Genomic DNA, 20931 nt, shown 5'->3' with positions numbered 1-20931 from the left:
GGGGGAGGGCGGTCAGGGGTCTCTCCCGGTGGCCATGTTCCACACTTCCCTCTCCTGACCCCGTAACAGGCAGCAGAGTCGTTCGTTGATGACCCATCCCGGCCCCCTCCCATTTCTCTCACTCGCTCTTTCCGGACAGCGTCCGGCTCCTGACCCGTTCACTGGACGTTGGTGTGGAGCTGGGGGTCTGCGCTAGGGTCTCGCGCTGTCGCTTCCCCAGCGCCCGCTCTCGGTTGAGGGGTGGGGGTGGGGGTGGGGCTCGGTTAGAGCTGCAGTTTGTCTTCGTGAGTGAACGTGTCTTATTACTTGAGGAAAGGGGACATAAATTCTTAAAAGCTTTGGAGGGGATTTTAAAAACATAATTCAAGTTCAACAGGAGCGATTTTGTGTCCTTCAGGGTGTAACGTGGGTGTAATCATGCTTCAAGATTGAGTCTCAGAGCCCACGCTGTGTTGGAGCAGCTCGAGACCCCATGTCCGAGGTGGGGAAGCCGGGCCCCCCGCTGCCTAGTGGGGTGTGGCCTCCACTGAAGAGTGCCCCCCCCTCCGCCCCCGCCGGTGTGCAGGGCGTATTGCTGTGTTGGATGAGAGAGCCTGGGCTGTTGGTAAAAGTTTATACTTAAGGGATTGTCATTTATGATTTATTCTTGATATTTTCTTTTTTAAACAAGGAATTATTTGTCACACACACACACACACGGGGTCTGTGAGTGTGTTGGTACGTTAGTTCACCTCTTGAGTGCAAGATGGTGGGACCAGCACAGGCCCTTGGACTGGGAGCTCACAGGTTAGACAGTGGATCAAGGTCTGTAATGGTTGTAATGTGCAACATTTTCCAAATCAGAACTGTTTCCAAACTATTACAGTCTGTTACCTTGCTTAAAATTGTTCACGAAGTACTTACATTACACACAGGAAAAGGCAAAGAAACCAGAAAAGCTACCTGTGCAGTCACTTTCCATATGAAACAAGTTAGTTTGGCTTTTAAAAACTGAAGAACAGTTGATATTTATGTGTAGAATAGAATTTTTTTAAAAAAAATTTATTTGAGAGAGAGAGCGAAAGCACGAGCAGGGAGAGAGAGAAGCAGCTCCCCGCTGAGCAAGGAGCCTGCTGCGGGCCCTGATCCCAGGACACTGGGATTGTGACCTGAGCAGAAGGCAGACGCCCAACCCGCTGAGCCCCCAGGTGCCCCCAGGATAGTTTCTTACTGAACACCTGCAGTGCGAAATCTGCGCAAACAGTAGAATCTAGTGATGCCCTCCCAGAACTCTGAGCCTCCATGTTCCCCCATGCACGAAAAGCCGTCCCACAGAGGTGTGTTTCCGTGGGTGCCCGTCAGGAGGGGACCGGCCAGGTGGCGGCCTGTGCCCCGTGCTGTGTGCGGCAGAGGACACCGGTCTCTCGCCGGCAGGCCTCTCCCGGCTGCCCTTCCACACGCTGGCTGCGGACCGCTGCAGTCGGAGAGACACAGTTGCTCACACTGGGGGACGGCTTCCCACTGAGGGCCTGGCTGTCCTGAGCACCTGGAGAGCAACTCCTGGCATCTTCTCGTGTCTTTCTGACCCAGGGTCTCGGCTTTGCCCGTGGCTGTCCGTGACAGGACGCCAGAACACCGCATCCTTGAGCCGCGGCTTTCCCCTGCACGAGCTCCTGCTCACGGTCCTGTCTGCGCTCAAGTCCTTTGCCACTAAAGTCCCAGGAGCGCTAGGCAGGGCACAGCGGCAGGGCCCCCTTACTGCTCCCCAGCTGCTGGGCTCCGGGCACGGGCCTGTAGGCACGCCGGTTTCAGGAGTGCTCAGCCCGACTCGGGGTCTCCACCCGGCTCTAGCCCAGCTCGGAGTGTCTCCTTCCTGAGTATGCACTTGGCTCGTAAGTCCTGAACTTAGAAGTACACGCATGGTAACCTAATGTAATGACTTGCAGTATTGAGATTTTGTAAACTTTGTAAGGAAATTTGGTATAACTTTCAGGCTAAAAAGGCTTTCAGCTCTAGGCAAATTACCGTGTTTCCCTAGGTTAGCATTATCTCTAGTTCCCAGATGCAAACTCACACATGCCCAGGGTCCCTTTGTGTGGATTTAATGAAACTGGTAACTTACTACAAATGGCCGAAAATTTACCTTTAGTCTGAATCAGAGTCACTTTCTAATGTCCCCACCTCCTTGTTTGTGTCCCTGTGTCGTCACCAGAGATTACATCTACTACAACGACGTGTATGCCTTTAACCTGGACACGTTCACGTGGAGCAAACTGTCCCCATCGGGGGCTGGGCCCACGCCTCGATCGGGCTGCCAGATGTCCGTCACCCCTCAGGGCAGCATTGTCATCTACGGGGGCTACTCGAAACAGGTAAGGATGCGGCGGGCAGGAGCCAGGAGCTCCTCTCTGGCCTTGTTCACTGCCACCAGGAATGGAAACTTCCAGATAGGATTGTGAATTGGTTTATTAGAATCACTTTCTGTTGAAGTGGAAGTGGATGCAGTGTTCCCCTGTTCCCCTGGGAATGTGCGGAGACTCCTTCAGCCGTATGAAGCCACACGGTGTTGTGATGCATATGGCCGGCTTGCCACAGTGTGCAGGATTCCCTTTGCGGGGTGCGGGGGCTCTTCATGCTGAGCCCCAGACACCAGCTACCGCGGTCCGGCAACTGTGGCGGTAGAGCTGCCAGTGCGGGCAGTGCAGGTGGGCTGGCGTGAGCGCCCCTGCATTCCCCTCGGGGACGTGCCCCCCACCCGGCATCTGTGCCTGCCCGCAGCCCCGCCCCGCTGGCACGTGCCTCGGAGCCCCAGAGGGCCGAGCCGGTGTCTCAGTGCGGGCTTTTTCTTAGTCTTTAGAGTTTGAAAATGTCTCTAGTGCAAAGTGACTTAAAAGAATTAGTGAGCGCTTGACGCCCGCCCACCCAGACCCTTCTGTAGTTAGCGCTCTGCTGTCCTCGCGTCCTGGAGCCGCTCACAGCGTCCGCCGTCATCTTTCTGGGCCTGTTTCGGGGGAAAGTGCAGCATCAGGCCCTTCCCCCGAATGCCGGAGCGTGCGTAGTAGCGCATGGGGGTCAGCGTTCAAGTTTGTGTAACTTATTTATTTTATATTCTCTCTGCATCTGTCGGGGCTCGCACTCGTGACCCCGAGATCGAGAGGCGCATGTCCCTCTGGCTGAGCCCGTCAGGCACCACTCCAAGTCCCATTTTGAATGTGTGGTTTCTCTGCCGTGATGCACACGTTTTAAGTGTGTACCTGCTGGTCACAGAGGCGAGCGGGTGGGGGCTGGGGAACGCTCTTCTGCGGTGCCTTTCCCTGCCCAGAGGCAGGTGCTGGGGTCTGCTTTGTCCCCCCTTGTCCTCGACGTGTCTGGTCTGGGACTTCTGGCAGATGTGCTCGGTGGAGGAAGACCTGCTTCCTTCAATGTGCTCTTGAGGCCCGACCCTGTCGCACGTGGAGTTCCTCGCTGCTTCGTGCCAAGCAGGTTCCACCACGGCAGTTTCCCGGCTCTCTGTTGGTGGCCACTGGGCTGTTTCCAGCTTTTGCCCATTAGGAACACTGCTGCTCTGAGCGTTCCTGTGCAGGTCACGTGTGGCTCTGCCGTCTGGTTTCTTGGGAAAATACCCAGGAGTGGGACTGCTGGGGTCACAGGGTGGAGCGTGTCGCAGCCTTTTCTGCACCGGTCGCCCATATCCTTGGCCACGCGTGACGCTGCCAGTCTTTTTTGTTCTTGGCCGTTCTGGTGGATGTGTGGTGTCTCACTGTGGTTTTAAATTTCATTTCCCACACGATGGAATGGGCCCTCTGACTTGGGGGCCGAGCAGGTCACCTGTGGGTGGTCGGGATGGCGTAGGCAAGGAGTCTGTCCCGCAGTGGGGTAGCGTCCCGCTTCTGCCTGCTTCCCCCCCGCCTCGCCCCACTGAGTCACGGCTCTGCCACTCAGGAAGTGGTCAGCCTTTGTTCTGAAAAGAGGGCCTAGGTTGGTTTTCTGGCCTCAGCCAGGTGTTTGACGGGAGGCCCAGGAAACAGGTTGTTTTTGCCGGGAGCTTGTGCCTACATTGTGTGCTTTGCTGTCGCCGGAGTGGGATGCAGAAGGGAATCTCGTGATGCTCATGACCCTTGGAAGGGCCATGCTGCCTGCTCCCAGCAGGGCTTCGCAGCAGCTGCTCTCTCCAGCTAGCGGCGCCAGCAGCGCTGTGGACCCGCCGCGGCCCTTCCCTCAGAGGTCACTTGCGCCAGGCCTCTGGTGTTGGCATCCCAGGGGAAAACTTTTCTGTTTGGCTCCGTGGCATTGATCACAGCCGGGGAAGACAGTTCTGGCTCCTGTGGAATACGAGAGTCATTCCGGGTGGGCGGCGGCTGCCTGAGCCCCGACTGGAACACGCGCCTGGGTCCCGGAGCCTGCACTGGCGGAGTGCTCCTTCCTGTCCCGAGTCCCCACCCAGGGCAGGCGCCGTCGCGCACCATGGCGGTGCGTGAGCGGACAGCCGCACGCCTGACACAGCGTCCGGCACAGATGCCCTGGAAGCAGTTTGGGGCGGCTGGCGGAGCAGGGTCTGGACTTGCGCGGTGGGAGAGACGGCGTCGGAGTGGTCTCCTGCCCCTCGGGCGGCCACCTGAGCACCGCAGCCGTCCCCGGATGGCCGTCGAGAGCTCTCTGCTGTTGCGCATCCGGGGGAGCCGGGATGCGATGGCGCTGACTTTGTAAAGGACCTCCCAGTGCCTAGATGCTGAGGTGGCCGGCTGGCAACACTGGCTGCTTAGAGGGGGGCAGGGCCTTCTGCCCCGTGTCAGACCGGTGAGCCAGGCGTTTGTGCTTTTGGAGTCGCTCTCCCTGCCGTTGGGGAGGATAGCTCTGGCACACGGGGTCGTTTCTGTGGGTGGTTCCGTGCTGGTTCTCTGCCGTCAGGGTGGGAACAATGAGGCTGTGGGCCTCCCTGCCCCGCCGTGCACCTCTTCTTCCTGGGAGCTGCGGGAGCACCTTCTCCCAAGGGCATGTGGGGTCTTCCTTTGTCTCTGAAGGCCCCGGTCAGGGTGTGCTGAGGAGACTGTGGCCCTGGGAACACGGGTTCCTTGAAGGTGCTTCTCCCACGTGGTCCTTTTCACATGGTTTGACTCGACCTGGTTGCAGGCACCGTGTGGACCCTCTCCCCACCCTCTGGGGACAAGCTGTTCTACGGGAGGAATTGGGGAGCTGGTGGGGCGGGCAGCCCCGGTGCCGGTGCACTCTGGTCCGAAGGTGTACGACGCATCTGCCTCCAGCCAGAGGCCCTGGCCTGTTTGCCAGCCTGCCCCAGAGCCGTGGCCCCGGGCTCGTGGCATCACCCTTCTCAGGGAGGGATCTGGCTGGTGGGCCCGGGGAGGAGGTGTTTAATCGGTGCAGCATGGAGCAGGTTCTGACCACTGCCGGCAGCCGAACGGCACACAGGTCAGCAGGTGCGGCAGTGCAGGGGCTGCGGCCCAGCTCTGGCGTGTGTCTCTACCCCAGGTGGAGTAGTCCCTGAGCTCCTTCCGGGTCCCCCCGGCGGGCGGGGCCTCTGCGTGTGAATTCTGCTCCTGCAGGTGCCGGGCCTTTTGGTGTGAAACGATAGCCCCTCCTGCCACGCAGCCCGGCTTGAGAGAAGGAACGTCTTGTCTGAGTAGCTGGTGTGCAGACGTTGCCTCACTTGAATTCTGCACATGTGTCTGGAAGGAGCACCAGATAGGCCCCCCCAGTTCCCCTTTCCGGAGACGTGGGCCGGTTCCTATGCACGGCTGATCCGACTCCCTGGGTTTAGGCTGGTCAGGTCACATGTCTCATCTGTGGACAGTTGGATCGTGGCTTTGTTTTCCAGAAGGAAACCAGCTTCTCCCTGCTGTAGTACATGCACACCTGTGTTTGCGAGAAGACGTTCGTGTGTCTCCTGATCTTATCTTGCATTTGGTGGAGAAGTTGGAGAAGTTGGGGGGGTGTGGAGCCGCAGCAACACTCCCGGTACCCAGATCTTGGTTTCTGACCATCTCAATGAGAGGACCCGGGGCTCCTTGGGGAAATGGCTGATTGTAGGACTGGGTCAAAAAATGTAGGGATGAGGCTGGAGGGTCTTGTGCTGTCCTTGCCCACGGAAGGGCTCGCCGGAAACCCGCATAAGGGGGCACGTCGGATGGACACAGGAGCCCCTAAAAGGATTTCCAGTGGCCAAAGCCGGAGCAGTTGAAGCAGCAAAGATAAGGAAAGCAGCTTTGATCACAGCTCAGAGTGTGACGTAAAAACCCGTGAGTCTGTCTGACTACAGGCCGACGACCGAGTGGATAAACCAGTCGGCTGAGCGGCGGTGCCGCGGGAGCTGGGCGGCAGGGGTGTGTGGGGAGACGGGAGAGCGGCGCAGGCGAGCTGCCGCCCTCCGCTCCGGACGGCCGCTGGAGCCGGGGCTTCCTGGGGCCGCGTGGCCGACGGGGCTGAGAAGCCTTGGTTCCGTTGTTGGAGATGCTCAGGAAAGTTGTGAAATGGTCGTGACTGGCTGGCTGGACGGTGTGTGTGATTTTGCGGGGAAGCCTGAGCACGTGGATTGAAAGATGGTGGTGTGGGGGACACGCGGGAACTGCGATGGAACTTTCCAGTGGCCTTGGAGGAAGGGCCCCTCCACCTACACTACAACAGGGTCGCTGCAGAGCCACAGACGCTCCCGCGAGAGCGCGCTGGAGTGTCCCTGCCGTGACGGTGCTGGTTAAGAACAGTGAGTTTGTAGCAGAGTCCGTTCTTGGTCAGTAAATCATACAGCGTTTTTTTATCATAATCTCAATGAGGTCAGAATTGAACTGGTTGTGGGTCCGATATTTTGGGGGGCTGGTCCAAAGGAAGGCTCTGGAGGTATCCCCGCCGCACCCCGACAGGAAGCCAGACCGTGAGCTTGAGGGGGCTGTGCGGGGCGCCGGAGGTAGCACCCGGCCGGTCCTCACACGGCTCCCTGTTTCTCTTGCAGAGAGTCAAGAAGGATGTGGACAGAGGCACCCAGCATTCAGATATGTTCCTCTTGCAGCCCGAGGATGGAAGAGAAGGTGCAGGCGCTGGGCTGTGGGCGTGGGCCATGGGCGTGGGCCTCCGGGCTCCTCCCGGAAGCAGGGCAGAGATCCGAGAGCCCACCTGCCCCGGGGAGGGGGCACTGGGGGCCTGGGGGTGGCGGCGAGCCCCGCACACTGTGCCGAGTCACGGGCGAGTCCTTGCCTGAGCAGGCCGGGGGCTCCGTGAATAACCCCAGGTGTCCGCGTGGTGGGGACCACCCCGGTGTGTCTCCCCTCGGATATTGGGGACGGCCAGCGCGAGCCAGCGCGAGCAGCACGGACCCAGGAGCTCCCCTCAGAGCCGGGGGAAACCATCTCCTGTCTGCCGGTTCCTGGCTCGTCCTCACTCAAGAGCAGGGGTGCCAGGATGTGGGATCTGGGCATGGTTCTCGTGGGCCACTGGCCCCCATGTTTGCTTTCTAAAGCTCAAAAGTCCGGTAGTGGCCTGTCTGTGAGTCTTGGGGTGAGCCGGCTGCGCCGGACCCTGGTGGTGCGGCTGGTCCTGGGTCTGCCCCGGGGCCGGCAAGGCACAGGGTCTCTCCTTCCCTTCTGCCCTGACTCCGTGAAGCCGGGCGCTTCGCAGGCAGCCAGCGCCGCTGCCCTGCAGTGGCCAAGGAGGACATCTGCCTTTTCCCCTGGGCACCAAGGTTTGGAGCCGAGGAGAAACCTGCCTGGTGTGCACATCTGGGAGCCAGAGCTGGAACCGGACTATGTTTGAGGCACCAGCCCCGGAGCCCACGGGCTCAGCTTGTGCACCCGGGCGGCAGGCCCTGGACCGCCAGCGTGGGGTGCCACGTTCACCGGGCACGTGCTGAGAGTGAGCGTGTTGCCTGCAGGGGAGCCTGTGGTTCTGAGGCTCCTGCGCGGAGCAGCTACCTCGGGTCCGCGGCCCCCCCCAGGCAGGGCATGGCGCTGCGCGAGGCTCTCCGTCAGCGCGGCCTGCCCGTCTCGCTCCGGCCTGGCCTCGGAGCCCCCACTGGGGCGTGCTCGGCTGGGGGGCCTCGGAGAGCACGCGGGAATACTGCGCAGTGCGCGCAGGAGCAGGTGAAACCCTGGGGCGTGATGAACTGTGTTGTCTCCGCGGAGGGCTCCGCACGAGTGAACTGGTGTCGTTTTGCCTGCGGTTCTGCGTTTCTGCCGTCCCAGTCACTGAGGTCGGGCGATCCCGGCTGCGCCTGCGGCAGCTCCCCCTAACCCCGCGTTCCCTCTCCTCCAACAGGCAAGTGGACATGGACCCGGATTAATCCTGTGGGGGCCAAGCCCACTCCGAGGTCTGGCTTCGCGGTGGCCGTGACCCCAAACCATCAGACGCTGCTCTTCGGGGGTGTCTGTGACGAGGAGGAGGAGGAGAGCCTGGAGGGGGACTTTCTCAATGACCTGCACTTCTACGACGCCGCCAAGAACCGCTGGTTTGCAGGGCAGCTGAAGGTAGAGCCGGGCCCGGGGCGCGCACCCCGTGCAGGGCCACACCTGTTTTCCCTCCGTCGTGTCGGCCGGTTCTTCTGGCGAGGCTTCGGGTTGCCAAGGCCTCTCGGGTCCCACGGTGTGTGGGGCCCCGTGGGTCCTCCGTCCGTCCACGCCACAGTGGGGCCCCGGGGGCCGTGCCCGCAGTGGGGTCCCCCTGGGGCTTCAGGTCTAGATGAGTGGATGGGGTCGGCGGCCCACTCCAGCAGGGACTCACTGGTTGCAGAGCCTCTGCAGCAGACCCCGTAGACGTGCGGCCACTGTCTGGACGCCTGGGCCTCTCTGCCTTTCTCTCGGGGCCACACCCGGTCGGGGGCTGCGGGCCCCCAGGCTGAACCGCAGCAGGGGCTTCTCCGGTGTGGCCTAGCCCACCTTGGGACTTGAGGACGCTGCCTGCTCCCTGCTGTCTGTGGGTAAAACACATGGCCTTGCTTTTTATCAACAGGGACCTAAGTCAGAGAAGAGGAAACGTAGGCGGGGCAAAACCACAGAGCCCGAAAGTGCTGACAAGCAGGAGTGTGGTGGGGCTGGAGCCCAGGGGCCCGTGGAGGTGGTCAGAGAGGTGGTCACAGAGGATGGGACTGTGGTCACCATCAGACAGACGTTGGCTGCCCCGGGCTCGGCTGGACGGCCGCCGTCTGACGAGGAGGACAGCCCCGACAACGCCGGTGGCCCCGTGGTGGGGCCGAGCCCCCGCTCGAACGCCATGCTGGCCGTGAAGCACGGGCGGCTCTACCTCTACGGGGGCATGTTCGAGGCAGGTGACCGCCAGGTCACGCTTGGCGACCTGTATTGCCTGGACCTGCACAAGATGCAGGAGTGGACGGCTTTGGTGGAGATGGATCCAGGTGAGCCAGGGCGGAGGGACGCACCTCCTCATGGTGGGCTGGGGACCCTGTCACAGCGCCTCTGCCACTTCTGCCTGCAAGCAGCCCCCCCCCATCTGCCCTGTGCCACTGAGCCCACCTGCCCCTCCCCTCGTTGGGCCCCAGTCACCGTGTCCTGGGGGCGGAAGCGGGTGGGCCGCCGGTTCCAGCACTGCGAGGAGCCTCAAGTCTGTCCTGGCGCTGCTCCGAGAGGCGATGTAGGAACACAGACCTCCCGGAGCCCCTGGTCCGAGGATAGCCGCCTCCCAGCTGTGACATGGGGGAGCCTCCAGGCTGCCCCTGCTCCGGTCCGTACTGCTCCGACCCTCACCTCCACGTCCTACACAGGCAGCTGCTGGACGCAAGCCGCTGCTCCTTTCTTTAAGGCTGGAGACTAGGAATAAAATTAAAATTCACACTTTTGGGGAAAGTTACTCGATGGCTCTGAGACTCCTCCGTCTTCCCGCAAGACCAGGCTAGAGCCGGGGAGCGGGAGAGAAGTCGACGCGGTCTCATGTCTTTGCCGGTCCGTCTCCTTCACCCACCTCCGCTCGGACGCCGAAAGACAACGCGTTTCCTCCGAGCATGTGGCGGTGCCGGGGCTCAGCTGCGTCCACACCGAGTCCCGTGAGCAGGCGGCCCCACCGCGCTGACGCTCGGAACGTGCGCTCTTGCTTTCCAGGAGCTCAGGAGTGGCTGGAGGACACAGACTCCGAAGAGGACAGCAGTGAGGGCGAGAGTGCCGAGGGCGGGGACGGGGACGAGGACGAGGCCGAGGACAGCGGCGCGGAGGCTGGGGGTGAGTGTGGCGGGCGTGCGGCGAGGGGTGCCGGAGGCCCGTGGCCGCGCCGCTCCAGAGCCAAGTGCCCCACGCCGGCCCCAGACCTCAGAGGTCGCTTGGCTCCCACAGTCCTGATTTTTACTGGCAACGAGAGACTTTGGTGCTTTACTGCAGCTGCAGTGAAGTTTGGTTTTGCTTCCTAGGTGCGCTCTCAGGGGACGCCTAAGTGTGAGAGGACGTTTCCGTGTGGAGTGCGGCGCGCTGGTGTCTCGGACGGAGCGGAGAGTGCCCTCGCCGCAGACGGCTGTGCCCGGGGCGCTCCCGTGCTCACTGCCGCGCGGGGAGCGGGGGCCCCTGGAGCTGCCTGACCCGAGCCTCCATCCTGGGCTCGATGTGTTTCCCTCCTGCCCGCTCCCGACCCCTCCTGCCCCCTCCTGTCCCCTCCTGTCCCACGGAGCTGCTCCCACACGCATGGTGCTGCCCGCCGAGCAGCTTGCGCATGGCCTGCCCGGGCCCCAGCAGTAGCGGGCGCAGCTCCCCCTGGACGACGCTGGGCCCCACGTCGAGAGGAGAGCCGCCCACGCCGTGGCAAACGCTTTGTGTGACGACTCCCACGACGACCCCTGGAGTTAACCTGAGCGAGATGCGGTTCCTTCCCCTCAGTGTCACTGAGACTGGGTGTGATTGCCAGCACGCCAGCCTTGGGGCGAAGCCGCGACAGAGGTGATGATCCGTGCAGCCCCCGGGGGTGCCGGTGGGGCCCCCGCGCTGCAGGCAGCACCTAGAAGACGAGGTAGAAGGTGGGGTGCGGGGTGGGTGGTTTCCCTGCGGTGAGACGAGGGGCCGCGTCGTTGGCCTGCGGGCCCCGCTGTGATTTCTGGAAGTCGTCGGTGGCAGCCCCCCAGCCACCTTCACGCTGTGTCTCGCCGGGCTTCAAAATAAAGTTGTGTTGGCCGGGCGGCTGTGCGTGTTCTGTGCCGCTGGCTGTGCGCGGGCCTCGGAGGGACCGTCCCCGACTCCGCAGACCTGCCCCGCCGTGGGTTTCAGGAGGAGACGCTCGAACCGCCCTGCGCGCTTTCCCTCGCAGGCTCTAGTTGTCGTGGGTAGAGGGACAGCAGGACGGGAGGCCCGGGCTCCGGGACTCCACTGTCTCCATGTGGTGGTGCTGTCCGGCACCGTGCAGCGCGGGGTCACCATGGTGGCAGCCTCCGGCGTCTGCACGTTCACCCTGGTGGGCTCCGGGCCGCGTGGCTGGAGGCCGGTTCTCATTGTGTGGTTGGGGTCAGAAGTTGGGCCTTGGAGTCCCAGCGGGCACCTTTCTTCATCTTCAGTGTCCCCTGCGGCTAGAATGTGGCACTGTTGGTTTTTAGTGACACGGCCGGCTCCTCTTCGCTCCCCGGGGTGGGCCGTCCCGCATTGCCTAGACGCTGCCGCCTGTGGCCGAGTGGGGCCTGGCCCGACGGTGTTCGTGCAGGGCTGAGGGCTGACCTGCTGCAGAAGGAGCCCCTTGCCCCCCCACTCCCCTGCTCAGCCCCAGCAGCTTCGACAGTGGGACCTTGGCCCATCAGACTGGCAAGCCTCTGGAGCGGAGCCTGGGGGGCTTTTTAGCAGATAGAAATCGGAAGCTGTCCCTTGGCTGTAGCGTCTGCCACAGGCCGTCGCAGAGGCCAGGCCAGGGGCTGGGCAGCACAGTACCCTTCCAGTCGATGTGGGGCAGGTTTGGTGGAAAAGCTGAGCGCTCCGGCCCCAGGGACGTGTCTGTGCCCCTTCCCTTGGAAGCTGGAGCAGGCCGGGTCTTCCTCGGACACGCGGGGTGCAGTCCTGTTGGATGGCCCTCAGGCACGGCTGTTAGGAGGCCAGACCTGGGGTGCGGGACCTCCCGGGTCCTCCAGGCGCCCACCGTGCCCTCTCCTGACATGTGGCCCTCGGCCCCGGCTGTGCGGCTGCTTTCCAGGGAGGTCCTCGAAGAGCTTGTCAGCTGTGCCTCCGCGTTCTGTTGTCAGAGACCAGGGTGTCCGATCCTCTCTAGGATAGAGCAGGTCTGAGGGAGGAGGCTGATTTTCAGTCAGCCCAGTCGAGAGACAAGTCCCAGCCCCGCTGAAGAAACTGTGTACAAACAAGTCTCTGTTTCTGCCGTCACGTCTGTAGGGTCATCGCGGGAACACTCAGTTTGAGTGGACTGACAGGATGAATAAAGAAGCTTCTGCAGAAGGAGCCGCCCCTGCTGCCGCATTGCCGAGACTGGAACTCCAGACAGACGCACCCGAGGTGTGGAGAGGGCGGGCGGAGAGGTGGCCGTGTGCTCTGGGATGGCAGGGGCCCCCCAGGAGCAGGACCCCGCACGCCTGCCCTGCTGTCTGTCGGTGACAGCTGTGCCCCACAGAAGGTTCCGGACGCCCTGATGGCCACCACGGGCTTGAGTGGCCGCTACGAAGCCCAGGGCCACCATTCCCTGTGTTGCTGGCGCCAGAACAGCTGGAAACAGCTGTGTTCCGGGTCAGCAAGGGCCCTGCGGTTACACCCTGTCTTGTCTGTTCCTCGGCTGGCTGAGTTGTTGGTGAGCCCCGTGCCGCGGCCCGGCTGCTGGGTCTGTGCCTCTCGCGCACGGTGCTCCTCCGCCGGCTGTGCCGTCTTGGATGCCAGCAGAGCTCCATGGGGGGCGTGGGGGTTTGGGGTGTGAAGACTTCTGCCGAGCCCCGCGGCGGCTCATGTTGCAGGAAGGCGGGTTCCAAAGGGCTGTCCAGAGGGGGGAGATTTCTGGGGTCGGCTTGAATGGAACAAACGTCCTTACATTCAGTGTTTTTCCATTTCTCTCTAAGACTGGAAGAGTGGTATTTATTGAAGTTGGACACGTTTTGGGTTTTTTATGAAGTTGTACAGGAGGGGAGTCAGCGGCTAGCTGGCAATAGAGACACACTGAGAGGCTAGAGGCTGGCCAGGGCCTGCTGGTGACAGATGGTCTCGTCAGGGCTGTCCCCCGGGGCTCAAAGGGACCTCAGGCTGCCACCCAGGGGAGTTCAGGCATAAGGCTGGGTTTAAATCGGGTGACCCAAGTGAGGCTCCCACTTGGGAACCAGTTCCCCCACGTGTGTTGTGGTGAGGAGGAGGTGACACAGTGTTGCCTGGGGCTGGGGAGGGGCAGCTGTTCCCTAGTACGGGGCCTGGGGGACGTGACTCCCTTTGGCTTGCGTGATCTAGAAACCCACTGCCGTCCACTGCTTGCTTCCCTGAGCACTGAAGGAGCTTTCTCGTGACCGCTGCTTTCCTGCGTGCTCTGAATCGGAAGGCTGTGTGCAGGCCTCGGCCACCAGAGGCCCATGTTGTCTTACCGGCCCGGGCGGCTCGCGAGTACACAGCAGCGGCATCTGCGCTTCTGTTTCGTAAGAGCCTTGGCAGTGCTGCGTTCAGGCGGGGCCTGGGCCTCCGCCAGCGGTCTGACCGTGGTGTCCCGCGGGAAGCTAAGGCGGCGACCCGCGCAGCCAGTGGCCGTGGACATCAGCCATTGGGGCCTGAGGAGCCTCTGTGGGCACAGGCCGCGCTGGGCCTGGTTTCCCCGTGCTGAGTGGGCGTGGGACCCTCTGGACCAGACCTGCTTGTGGAGCTCAGCAGCCGTGCGCCAGGGCTCTGGACCGGGAGGGATCCTCAGACGGGAACGCTCTCGCGGGGCCCCCCCAGGAAAAGCGAGATCCAACTAGGTTGAGCACAGAGGTTCTGTGAGGCCCTTGGAGAAGAGCCTGTGGAGGGGAGTGGGTGCGGCTGGCGGCCCTGGCTCGGGGTGGGGGGTGCGCTTTGGGCTGGGCTCCTGGAGCCGTTCCGCCGGGGACCGAGGCTGCCGGGCTGCCGTCGGGGCAACACGGGCTCTGCCCCGGGAAGGAACTCCATTTCTCTGAAAATGTGGGCTTGATGAGGCTTCAGTGAAGACCCTGGGCTATAATGACACAATGCAGGGGACCCAGAGTTTTCACATGATGACGTTTATTACTAAAAGGAGCAAAAGTGCTGTAAATCTTGACAGTGTCCCTTGCTCTCAGAGAGCGAGATACATAATAACGGTATGACGTCGAGTGTTACATTCATGAAGGAGAAGGTCTTAATTTTCACTTTGTGAGTGACGAAGCTATTTTCCGGCTAAAAGGTAAAATAGCGAGGTAACATACTTAGCTGCTTCATCGGTCAGAAAAATCAAAAACACAGTCGACATTCCCTTTTTGTCAATGCACAAACGATCGCACGGTAGTAACGGTCACATGCACCGGGGGGAAGCGTGGGAAAGGGAGATGCAGACCGAGACCGACTGCGGTTCGAATTCACGGGAAGGCATCTCTGTCAGGGAGGGCGGGTGCGCACGCGCCGCTCCCCCACGCGGTGAGGGCCGCTGGGACTGCTGGGCTGCGGCGGGCCTCGTTTCTCTGGGCGCGGTGGGCGGTGCAGGTGAGCCGAGTCCGGCTGTCGGGGTCGGCCCTGCAGTCAGGGGGACCCCGGCCACGCATGAGCCGCGGATGCCCGCCGCCTGCGCCCAGACCCGTCTTCTCCCCGAACCCCGCCCCTTGGGGAAGCCCCGCCGGGTGACTGGAGGGCAGCCCTCCCCCCGACTGCTCTCCTGCCCTTCGCAGGCGGGTGGCGTGGGTGCCGCTGGCTGAGGAGCACTGGGCTGCGTGGTGTGGGCTGCCCCGCGCCTGACGGTGTCAGGGAGGGAGACGCCCTTCGTGCTCTTGGCCTCGCGGTTGGCCTCGTGGTGGAAAGCCCTTCCTCTGTGACTTGTCGGTGACTCTCATCTTAAGGGACTGGGGCGCTGCAGCCTGCTCATCTCTTATCTTGGTAGCAGGCGTGCGAGGGACCACCGGGGCAGGGGCCCCGCCAGCACCTGTCCCGCCACCCCTTGGGGCCTCCTGCCCTTCGTGGGTTCAGGCTGCTCCGTCCCTGTGTCCCCGCGCAGTGGCGGCCCAGCCGGGGCGGGCGCGCGCAGACGCAGCAGTGAGCTGTGTGCCGGGGGTGCGGTGGGGGGGGGGACGGCGGGCGCAGACCGAAGTGAGGTAGGTGTGAGTGTGCTGCTCTCCGTCTTCCCGGCCGTCCCCGAAGCCTGGGGTCTCGGCCGCACACCCCGACGGGTCCTGGGCTGCTCGCGGCTGGGCCGCCTGCTTCTTGGAGGCCGAGGAACAAGCTGCGATGACGCGTTTGCCCTTTTGTATCTCAGGCACCTCCGTGTTGGGGTTTCATGCAGAGGCACCCTTTCTCCTTGGTGGGTGCTCTTGGGGAGAAGGCGCAGCCGTCCTTGGGGGTCTTCCGCGTCCAGGGGCACGCGAGCTGGTGTCTTCTGTCTGTTGCTTTTTGAGGTGCCCAGCGCCGCCCCCCCCAACCTTCCTCAGACGCTTTCAGTGCCTGCGACCCTTGGCTCCCAGAGCTTTTGGACTGGAAAAATGCAGCGCCGTTCTTCCGTTTTGGAGCTCAGGTAGCTGCACTTTTTCCTGATGCTCTTAAGGCTGTGAGCGACACTTCTTGGGAACGGGTCTCAGGGGCAGGTCACGCTCCGAGTCGTTGCTGGCAGTAGCGTGGGACACGTGGCCGGGCCCGGGCAGGGGGAAACTAACAAGACCCCTTGTTTGCCGAGAGCCCATCACCCCTACTCCTATTTCTCATCTGGGATTCTGGTCTTGTTGCTTCTCGTTTGTGCTGGACTGACCTGGGCAAGTCCTGTCCGAGGCAGGACACCACGGAAACGCGAAACGTCCGTGCTCCTCAGTGCTGGCTGTGGAGTGGGGGGCCCGACAGCACGTGCGGCTGTGGACTAGAGGCTGAAAATCTAGTAGGCACCTTTATGATAAGTTTCTGAGACCGAAGGCAAGAAAAACCGGAAGACAAGACCTGCAGGAGTCGAGGAAAGTCAGCTTCATCCGCGCCGAGGCTGGCGCTCCTCGACCGTGAGCCGTGTCTTTCTGCGCCCTCCAGCGAGCCCCTGCTCCTGGAGGAAGGCACCGCGGGCGTCCGAAGCGTGTCCCCCCGTGGGTGCAAGTGAGACTGCCTCAAGGGGGACCCCAACACTGGTGCTGAATCAGGAGGGGGATGAGAAAAGGTGGTCAAAACACCTGAACTGAAACATGCAAGAAACCACTTTGCTTCAGTGCCCAGATGTTCGTCTGCGTCCGGCTGTATGTAGCGTCTCGTCCCTGCTCTGGGGCTTTCGGTGACGTCCCTTGGCTTAAAGCGGGGAGGATTGTCCCCACTTAATGGGTTGTCCAAATAGGGATTCTCTTGAAAGGGAAAGGGAGCACCTTTAGGACCAGGATGTGGGGCTGCCCTCTGCGACCCCTCTTGGTGTGGGCACCAGACGCGGTTCCCGAGGGGTGGCTGTGGGCTGCGGGGACCTGCCCGTGTTCTTCCTGCGTTGCCGGGGAGTCTGGGTTGGTCAGGTGGCAGGGAGCCATTACCCTACAGTTGTGTGTGTGCACACAGCCCTTGCAGTCATTTCGACAGACGCGAGCTTGTCGGCCGTAACTGTGATGGTGGACTTCTGGGGACAGCGATTTTGGCAACGGGTATTGTCCTTCTGTGGCTACCGGAAGTTCCCCCCACCGCCGTCCCCTCCCTGCCGGTCACTTAGGCTCCTGTGCTGCTTCCCTGCTTTGTGTCTTTGGAATCCCGTGTGCTAACGGTTGGGAAGCTTAGACATGTGGGTGACTTTCCGCGTGCTTGACATTGTTCCAAGCACGTCACTGGCACTGAGCAGGGTTCGGAAAGCACAGCCGCCTTGTAAGTTTCCTCGGGCGTCTGGTAACGCCGCAGGTGCTTTGTGCGCGCAGACGAGTGCGCCTGCGGACCCGGAGGGCAGTGTGCTTCCCGGGTCTTTTGGGGTGAGCTGTGGGTGCAGGTTTCCCAGCCGGGGAGGGGGCGGCGGCAGGAGCTGGGCATGGACCGGGGACCTGTTTGCCCCACCCCCCCATGGGCCTGGGCTCGGGGGCTCCGGTCGCTCAGTTTCTCTGCCTCCGGCTTTCACATCTAGAGTGTGGAAGACGTTGTCACGGGAGAAAAGGACTCTCGCCAGGTTGCTCTGGGAGTAATTAAAACGTGTCGGCGCTTCGAGCTACGGGGGGCCGGCCCTGACCTGCTCGCCTGTGCTTTCCCAACGGGCCCGTGGGGCCCGGTCTAGCTCTGCGTGCGCGTCCTCCGGGAGCGTACGGGAGAGAAGCTGGGGAGCTTCCCTGGCCCCGGGGAGGACCGGCACCTGCTGGGGGAGCCGGAGGCTCTGGGCCGGGAGGAGAAGCCAGCCCGGCGAGCAGCAGCTCTCGGGACTGCCAAGCTGCCTGGTCCTAATCGGTTGGGAAGCCAGGGAAGAAGCAGCTTCTGGATTCCCTCAGCCCCAGGACATCATGGCTGGGGTGGAACCCACGGGGAGCCCCCTGGGTGTGCAGGGAAGGCTGGGCCGTGTGGGGTCACGGCTGGGGTCACGGGGCCGGTGTGTGCTGGGACACGAGCTCCTCGTCATGACATCACTCCTGCCGTCACGGGGCGGCGGCTTGCGCTTCTCTGCTCCTCCCAGGCCAGCGCGCGTGCATGTGCGTGCGTGCGTGTGCGTGTAACCTGCCGCTCCAGGCCCCGTTTTGTGTCCTGCTGTCCCCGGAATGTATGGAAGTCTTTGCCAAGAGGCAGAGACAGAACTCTCAGACCCACGTCCCAGCACGGAGGGCTCTGAGCCGCCAGGAGCCGGAGTCTCTGGTCCACCTCGGGTCTGAGCAGAAAGCACGGAAGGTAAGATGTGCAAAAAGATGTCATTTCCCGTTAGGAAGCGACGTCAGCAGCCGCGTATTTCTTAACGGATCCTCACTCTCCTCTGCCCCGGGCCCCCAGGAAAGACCCCCCGACTAAACAAGGTGAGGGGAAGGGGGCATGGATGTGGGACGGAACAAACGATGCTGGGTTTAACTGGAACATGCTCTAATCTTGAGTTTATTTCTGGTTAAAAATATAGCAATCCAGTGCAGTGTAGTAAAGAAATCTGCTCGAAAGGTAGCAGAGAAACAGCTAGACATAAGCAAAGCAAGGCAGAGTCCATAGCCGGGCTGTGTCCAGGACGGCTGTGGAAGCTCACGGTCAGGACCGTCCCATGCGGGAGCGCGGTGGCCTGCGTATGGACGTGGCCGTGCCCCACAGACACGTCCATACCCACGGGCCGGGGCTGGCTCCGGCGCTAGGACCACAGGGCGCCCAAACCTTCCGGAACCTTGTTCTTTCATTTGGAGGACGGAGCGATGCCGGTCGAGAAGGCAGAACTGACTGAAACCAGTTAACGTGGTGTTGGGACGGGGAGGGGACGGGCCACCACTGCTCAGGAATTTTAAGCCACTGGGTTTCGCCCACATTCCTGTCCTGGGACCACACCAGCTCCAGAGCATGAATCCGGCCTCTGGAAGGAGTGTGCACATCTGGGGGTGCGGAGTGGCGGCCGGCACAGGACAGAGACGTGAGAACCCGTGTGCTTAGTGACCGCGAGAAAGGATGGCGTCACTGCCATGACGTCTGAGGGGGACAAGGGGCCTGGGCACACTTTCTGCACGCCACGTGTACAGATGCCACACTCCGTGAGCCCACAGCGCTCCCTGCCCTCTGGCTCCTCCGCAACCCTGCTTCCTGGGGGTCGGGGCGGGGGTGGGGTGGGGCAGGTCGGAGGCAGGAGTTTTAGGACTTTGCTTTCAGACTTGGTGGGCAGCTGGCCTCGCCGTGAAGGCCAGAGGAAGCAGAGGGCAGGGGTGGGGATGGGAAGGGGCGGCAGGTCCCCGCTTGCTCAGGTACACAGCACAGATTCCGACCGAGGCCCCGCTGCTGCCGGGGTGGGGGGTCGGCGCGCCCTCTTCCCCGCCGCGCGCCCACCCGGGTCACTCGCTTGCTCTTCCAGGACGCGGAGGAAAAGCAGAGGTAGCAGGCTTCCCGCACGCAGCCTCGCAGCAGCTGCTTCCCGATCTGCCGGGCACAGCTGGACGCGCAGGCGTCTTCGTCCGGCTGCCTCCTTTTCCCGTCCCGGCGGGATGTGACGGCGGCGGGACGGTGGCCGTCTTAGTTTGTGGCCACTGGTTTGCTGGGATCCCTTTCTTTCCACACCAAGCTGGAGGGTCGGGGTGCTGGCCTCCTTCTGCCATGCCACACAGCATCGTGTTATACAAGCAAAGAATTTTGGCTAAAATCCAAAAAACATTACCCAGAAAAAAAGGCAAACTGTGAGTAATACCCAGTCGTGTTCTGCGAAAAGACTCAGAAGGTGTGGTCGGGCCGTCCGAGTCGCGATCCTTCCCGGTTGTCGTGGGTCACGTCCCTTTGTACACGAACTGTTGTCTTTGCTAACGTGACATCCCGTCAGATGAAAAAGTTAATAAACAAAATGGCGACTCCGATGTTGAGCAAGATCACCATGGCCACGAGGATGGGGGCGGAGCCCTGCAGCGGGAGGGGGACAGGAGAGGTGAGCCCGCACCCAGCCTGCCCCCCGCCCCCCCAGGAGCCGGTCCTCTTGCTTCCCGGGCTCCAGTGACTGGTCCTGGAACCCCCTCCCAGCACTGGGTCACCTTAAGTAAGTGTCCTCTGTGGTTGGGACAAAATAGGGTCCCCGGGGTTCCCGATGTGGCCCACCCAGAAAGGCCCCAGCCCTGCTGCCGTCCAGGCCCTCGCACAGGCGTCCCGTCCGCTGCTCTCGTGCCCCTCTTGCTGTCCCTGTGCAGCCGTGGGCTGCCGCCGAGCCTTTGCTGGCCCCGGAGCGGAGGCTGCAGCGACCCCTCCTGGGGCTGGCTGTCCTCGGAGCCTCCGTGCTGAGGGGAGCAGAGGCCCCTGAGCTGCACCCGGGGGCGGGGGTCAGTGGAGGAAATACAGGTGCTTCCCGCCGCCCCGGGGCTTCATCTTAGAGCACCAATATAGGGAAGGAGGCCACGGGTCGAACCTTCTCAGACCCTGTCTCCCACCCGTGTCCATCTTCTAGCTTCCTACCATGACCACACGTGCCCCGTGCACACGTGCGTGCACATTTCTGGCTGCTGGGACAGGACACGGAGCTGTGAGCGCAAGCTAATCTGCCCCAGTGGGCACTCAGGGCTGCGCTCTGGTGGGACCTGGCACGGGGCAGCAGGAGCACGGAGGAGCCGGCCCGCCCACCAGATGCTCACAGTGGTTTCCAGGGGAAGCCCCTGACCTGCCGGACGGTGCCACTCCTGCAGGGCACAGGCGTGGACACTGACCCTGCCCGGCCACACTGCTGGGTCCCAGAGGTGGCCAGGGTGCTGCGTGCCCCGTGGGGCAGGAGTGTGGCCCTCCAGGGGCAGGCAATTAGGCCTCGTGGGTGGGTGCTACAGGCTACGGCATGGAGCCTGCAGGGGCGTGAGCCCGGGCTGGGGCTGAGAGGCTGTCGGGCCAGGGGTGCCGGCGATGTCTGTTCCTGGTTTGCAGCCTCCAGCTGAAGGGTCCCAGAAGGTCCCTCCTGTGTGTGAGAGCTCACCCGGCCCCACAGTCCAGCCTAGGGGCCTCTGTTCTAAGCTCCAGACTGCCTGCCATGGGAGGCAAACGCACATACGAGGACCCATGACTGAACCCATGAGCCCCCTGCCCCCGGTGACCTGGAGCCCGGCTGCCCCCATGTGGCTAACTCCCAAGGTGCGTGAGCCAGAGAGGCTGCAGCTCTGCGAGCGAGGGACGCTCGGTGTGGACGCCTTCACCAAATTTTATGCTCTGTCCAGCTTGCCCGTGAGAGTGGGCCTCGTGGAGAACCCCAGCGCCTGGCCCCCAAGTGAGAGGTGTGGCCCGGACCAAACAGTCCGGAGCCAGTTCC

General features: G+C 62.5%; 2 protein-coding genes across 6 annotated transcripts in view; one reads left to right on the top strand and one right to left on the bottom strand.

The window, feature by feature from the left end:
- The window catches only part of KLHDC4 (kelch domain containing 4), a 47085-nt gene extending 35997 nt beyond the window's left edge, over positions 1 to 11088 (top strand). For all 5 annotated transcript variants that reach the window (XM_032324960.1, XM_032324961.1, XM_032324962.1 and 2 more), the window contains 6 exons: positions 2192 to 2351; positions 6941 to 7016; positions 8239 to 8447; positions 8929 to 9331; positions 10032 to 10148; positions 10334 to 11088. In XM_032324960.1, coding sequence (XP_032180851.1) covers positions 2192 to 2351; positions 6941 to 7016; positions 8239 to 8447; positions 8929 to 9331; positions 10032 to 10148; positions 10334 to 10356 — 988 coding nt within the window. In that variant the 3' untranslated portion in view covers positions 10357 to 11088. The remainder of the gene's footprint in view (positions 1 to 2191; positions 2352 to 6940; positions 7017 to 8238; positions 8448 to 8928; positions 9332 to 10031; positions 10149 to 10333) is intronic.
- A 3000-nt stretch (positions 11089 to 14088) lies between these two features.
- JPH3 (junctophilin 3) overlaps positions 14089 to 20931 on the bottom strand; it is a 73547-nt gene continuing 66704 nt past the window's right edge. The window contains exon 5 of the mRNA XM_032324948.1: positions 14089 to 19553. Coding sequence (XP_032180839.1) covers positions 19473 to 19553 — 81 coding nt within the window. The 3' untranslated portion in view covers positions 14089 to 19472. The remainder of the gene's footprint in view (positions 19554 to 20931) is intronic.

Source organism: Mustela erminea, chromosome 19, assembly GCF_009829155.1.
Source record: "Mustela erminea isolate mMusErm1 chromosome 19, mMusErm1.Pri, whole genome shotgun sequence".
Classification (NCBI taxonomy): Eukaryota; Metazoa; Chordata; class Mammalia; order Carnivora; family Mustelidae; genus Mustela; species Mustela erminea.
Note: the sequence above shows the minus strand (reverse complement) of the source record. Positions and strands in the feature narration are given on the sequence as shown.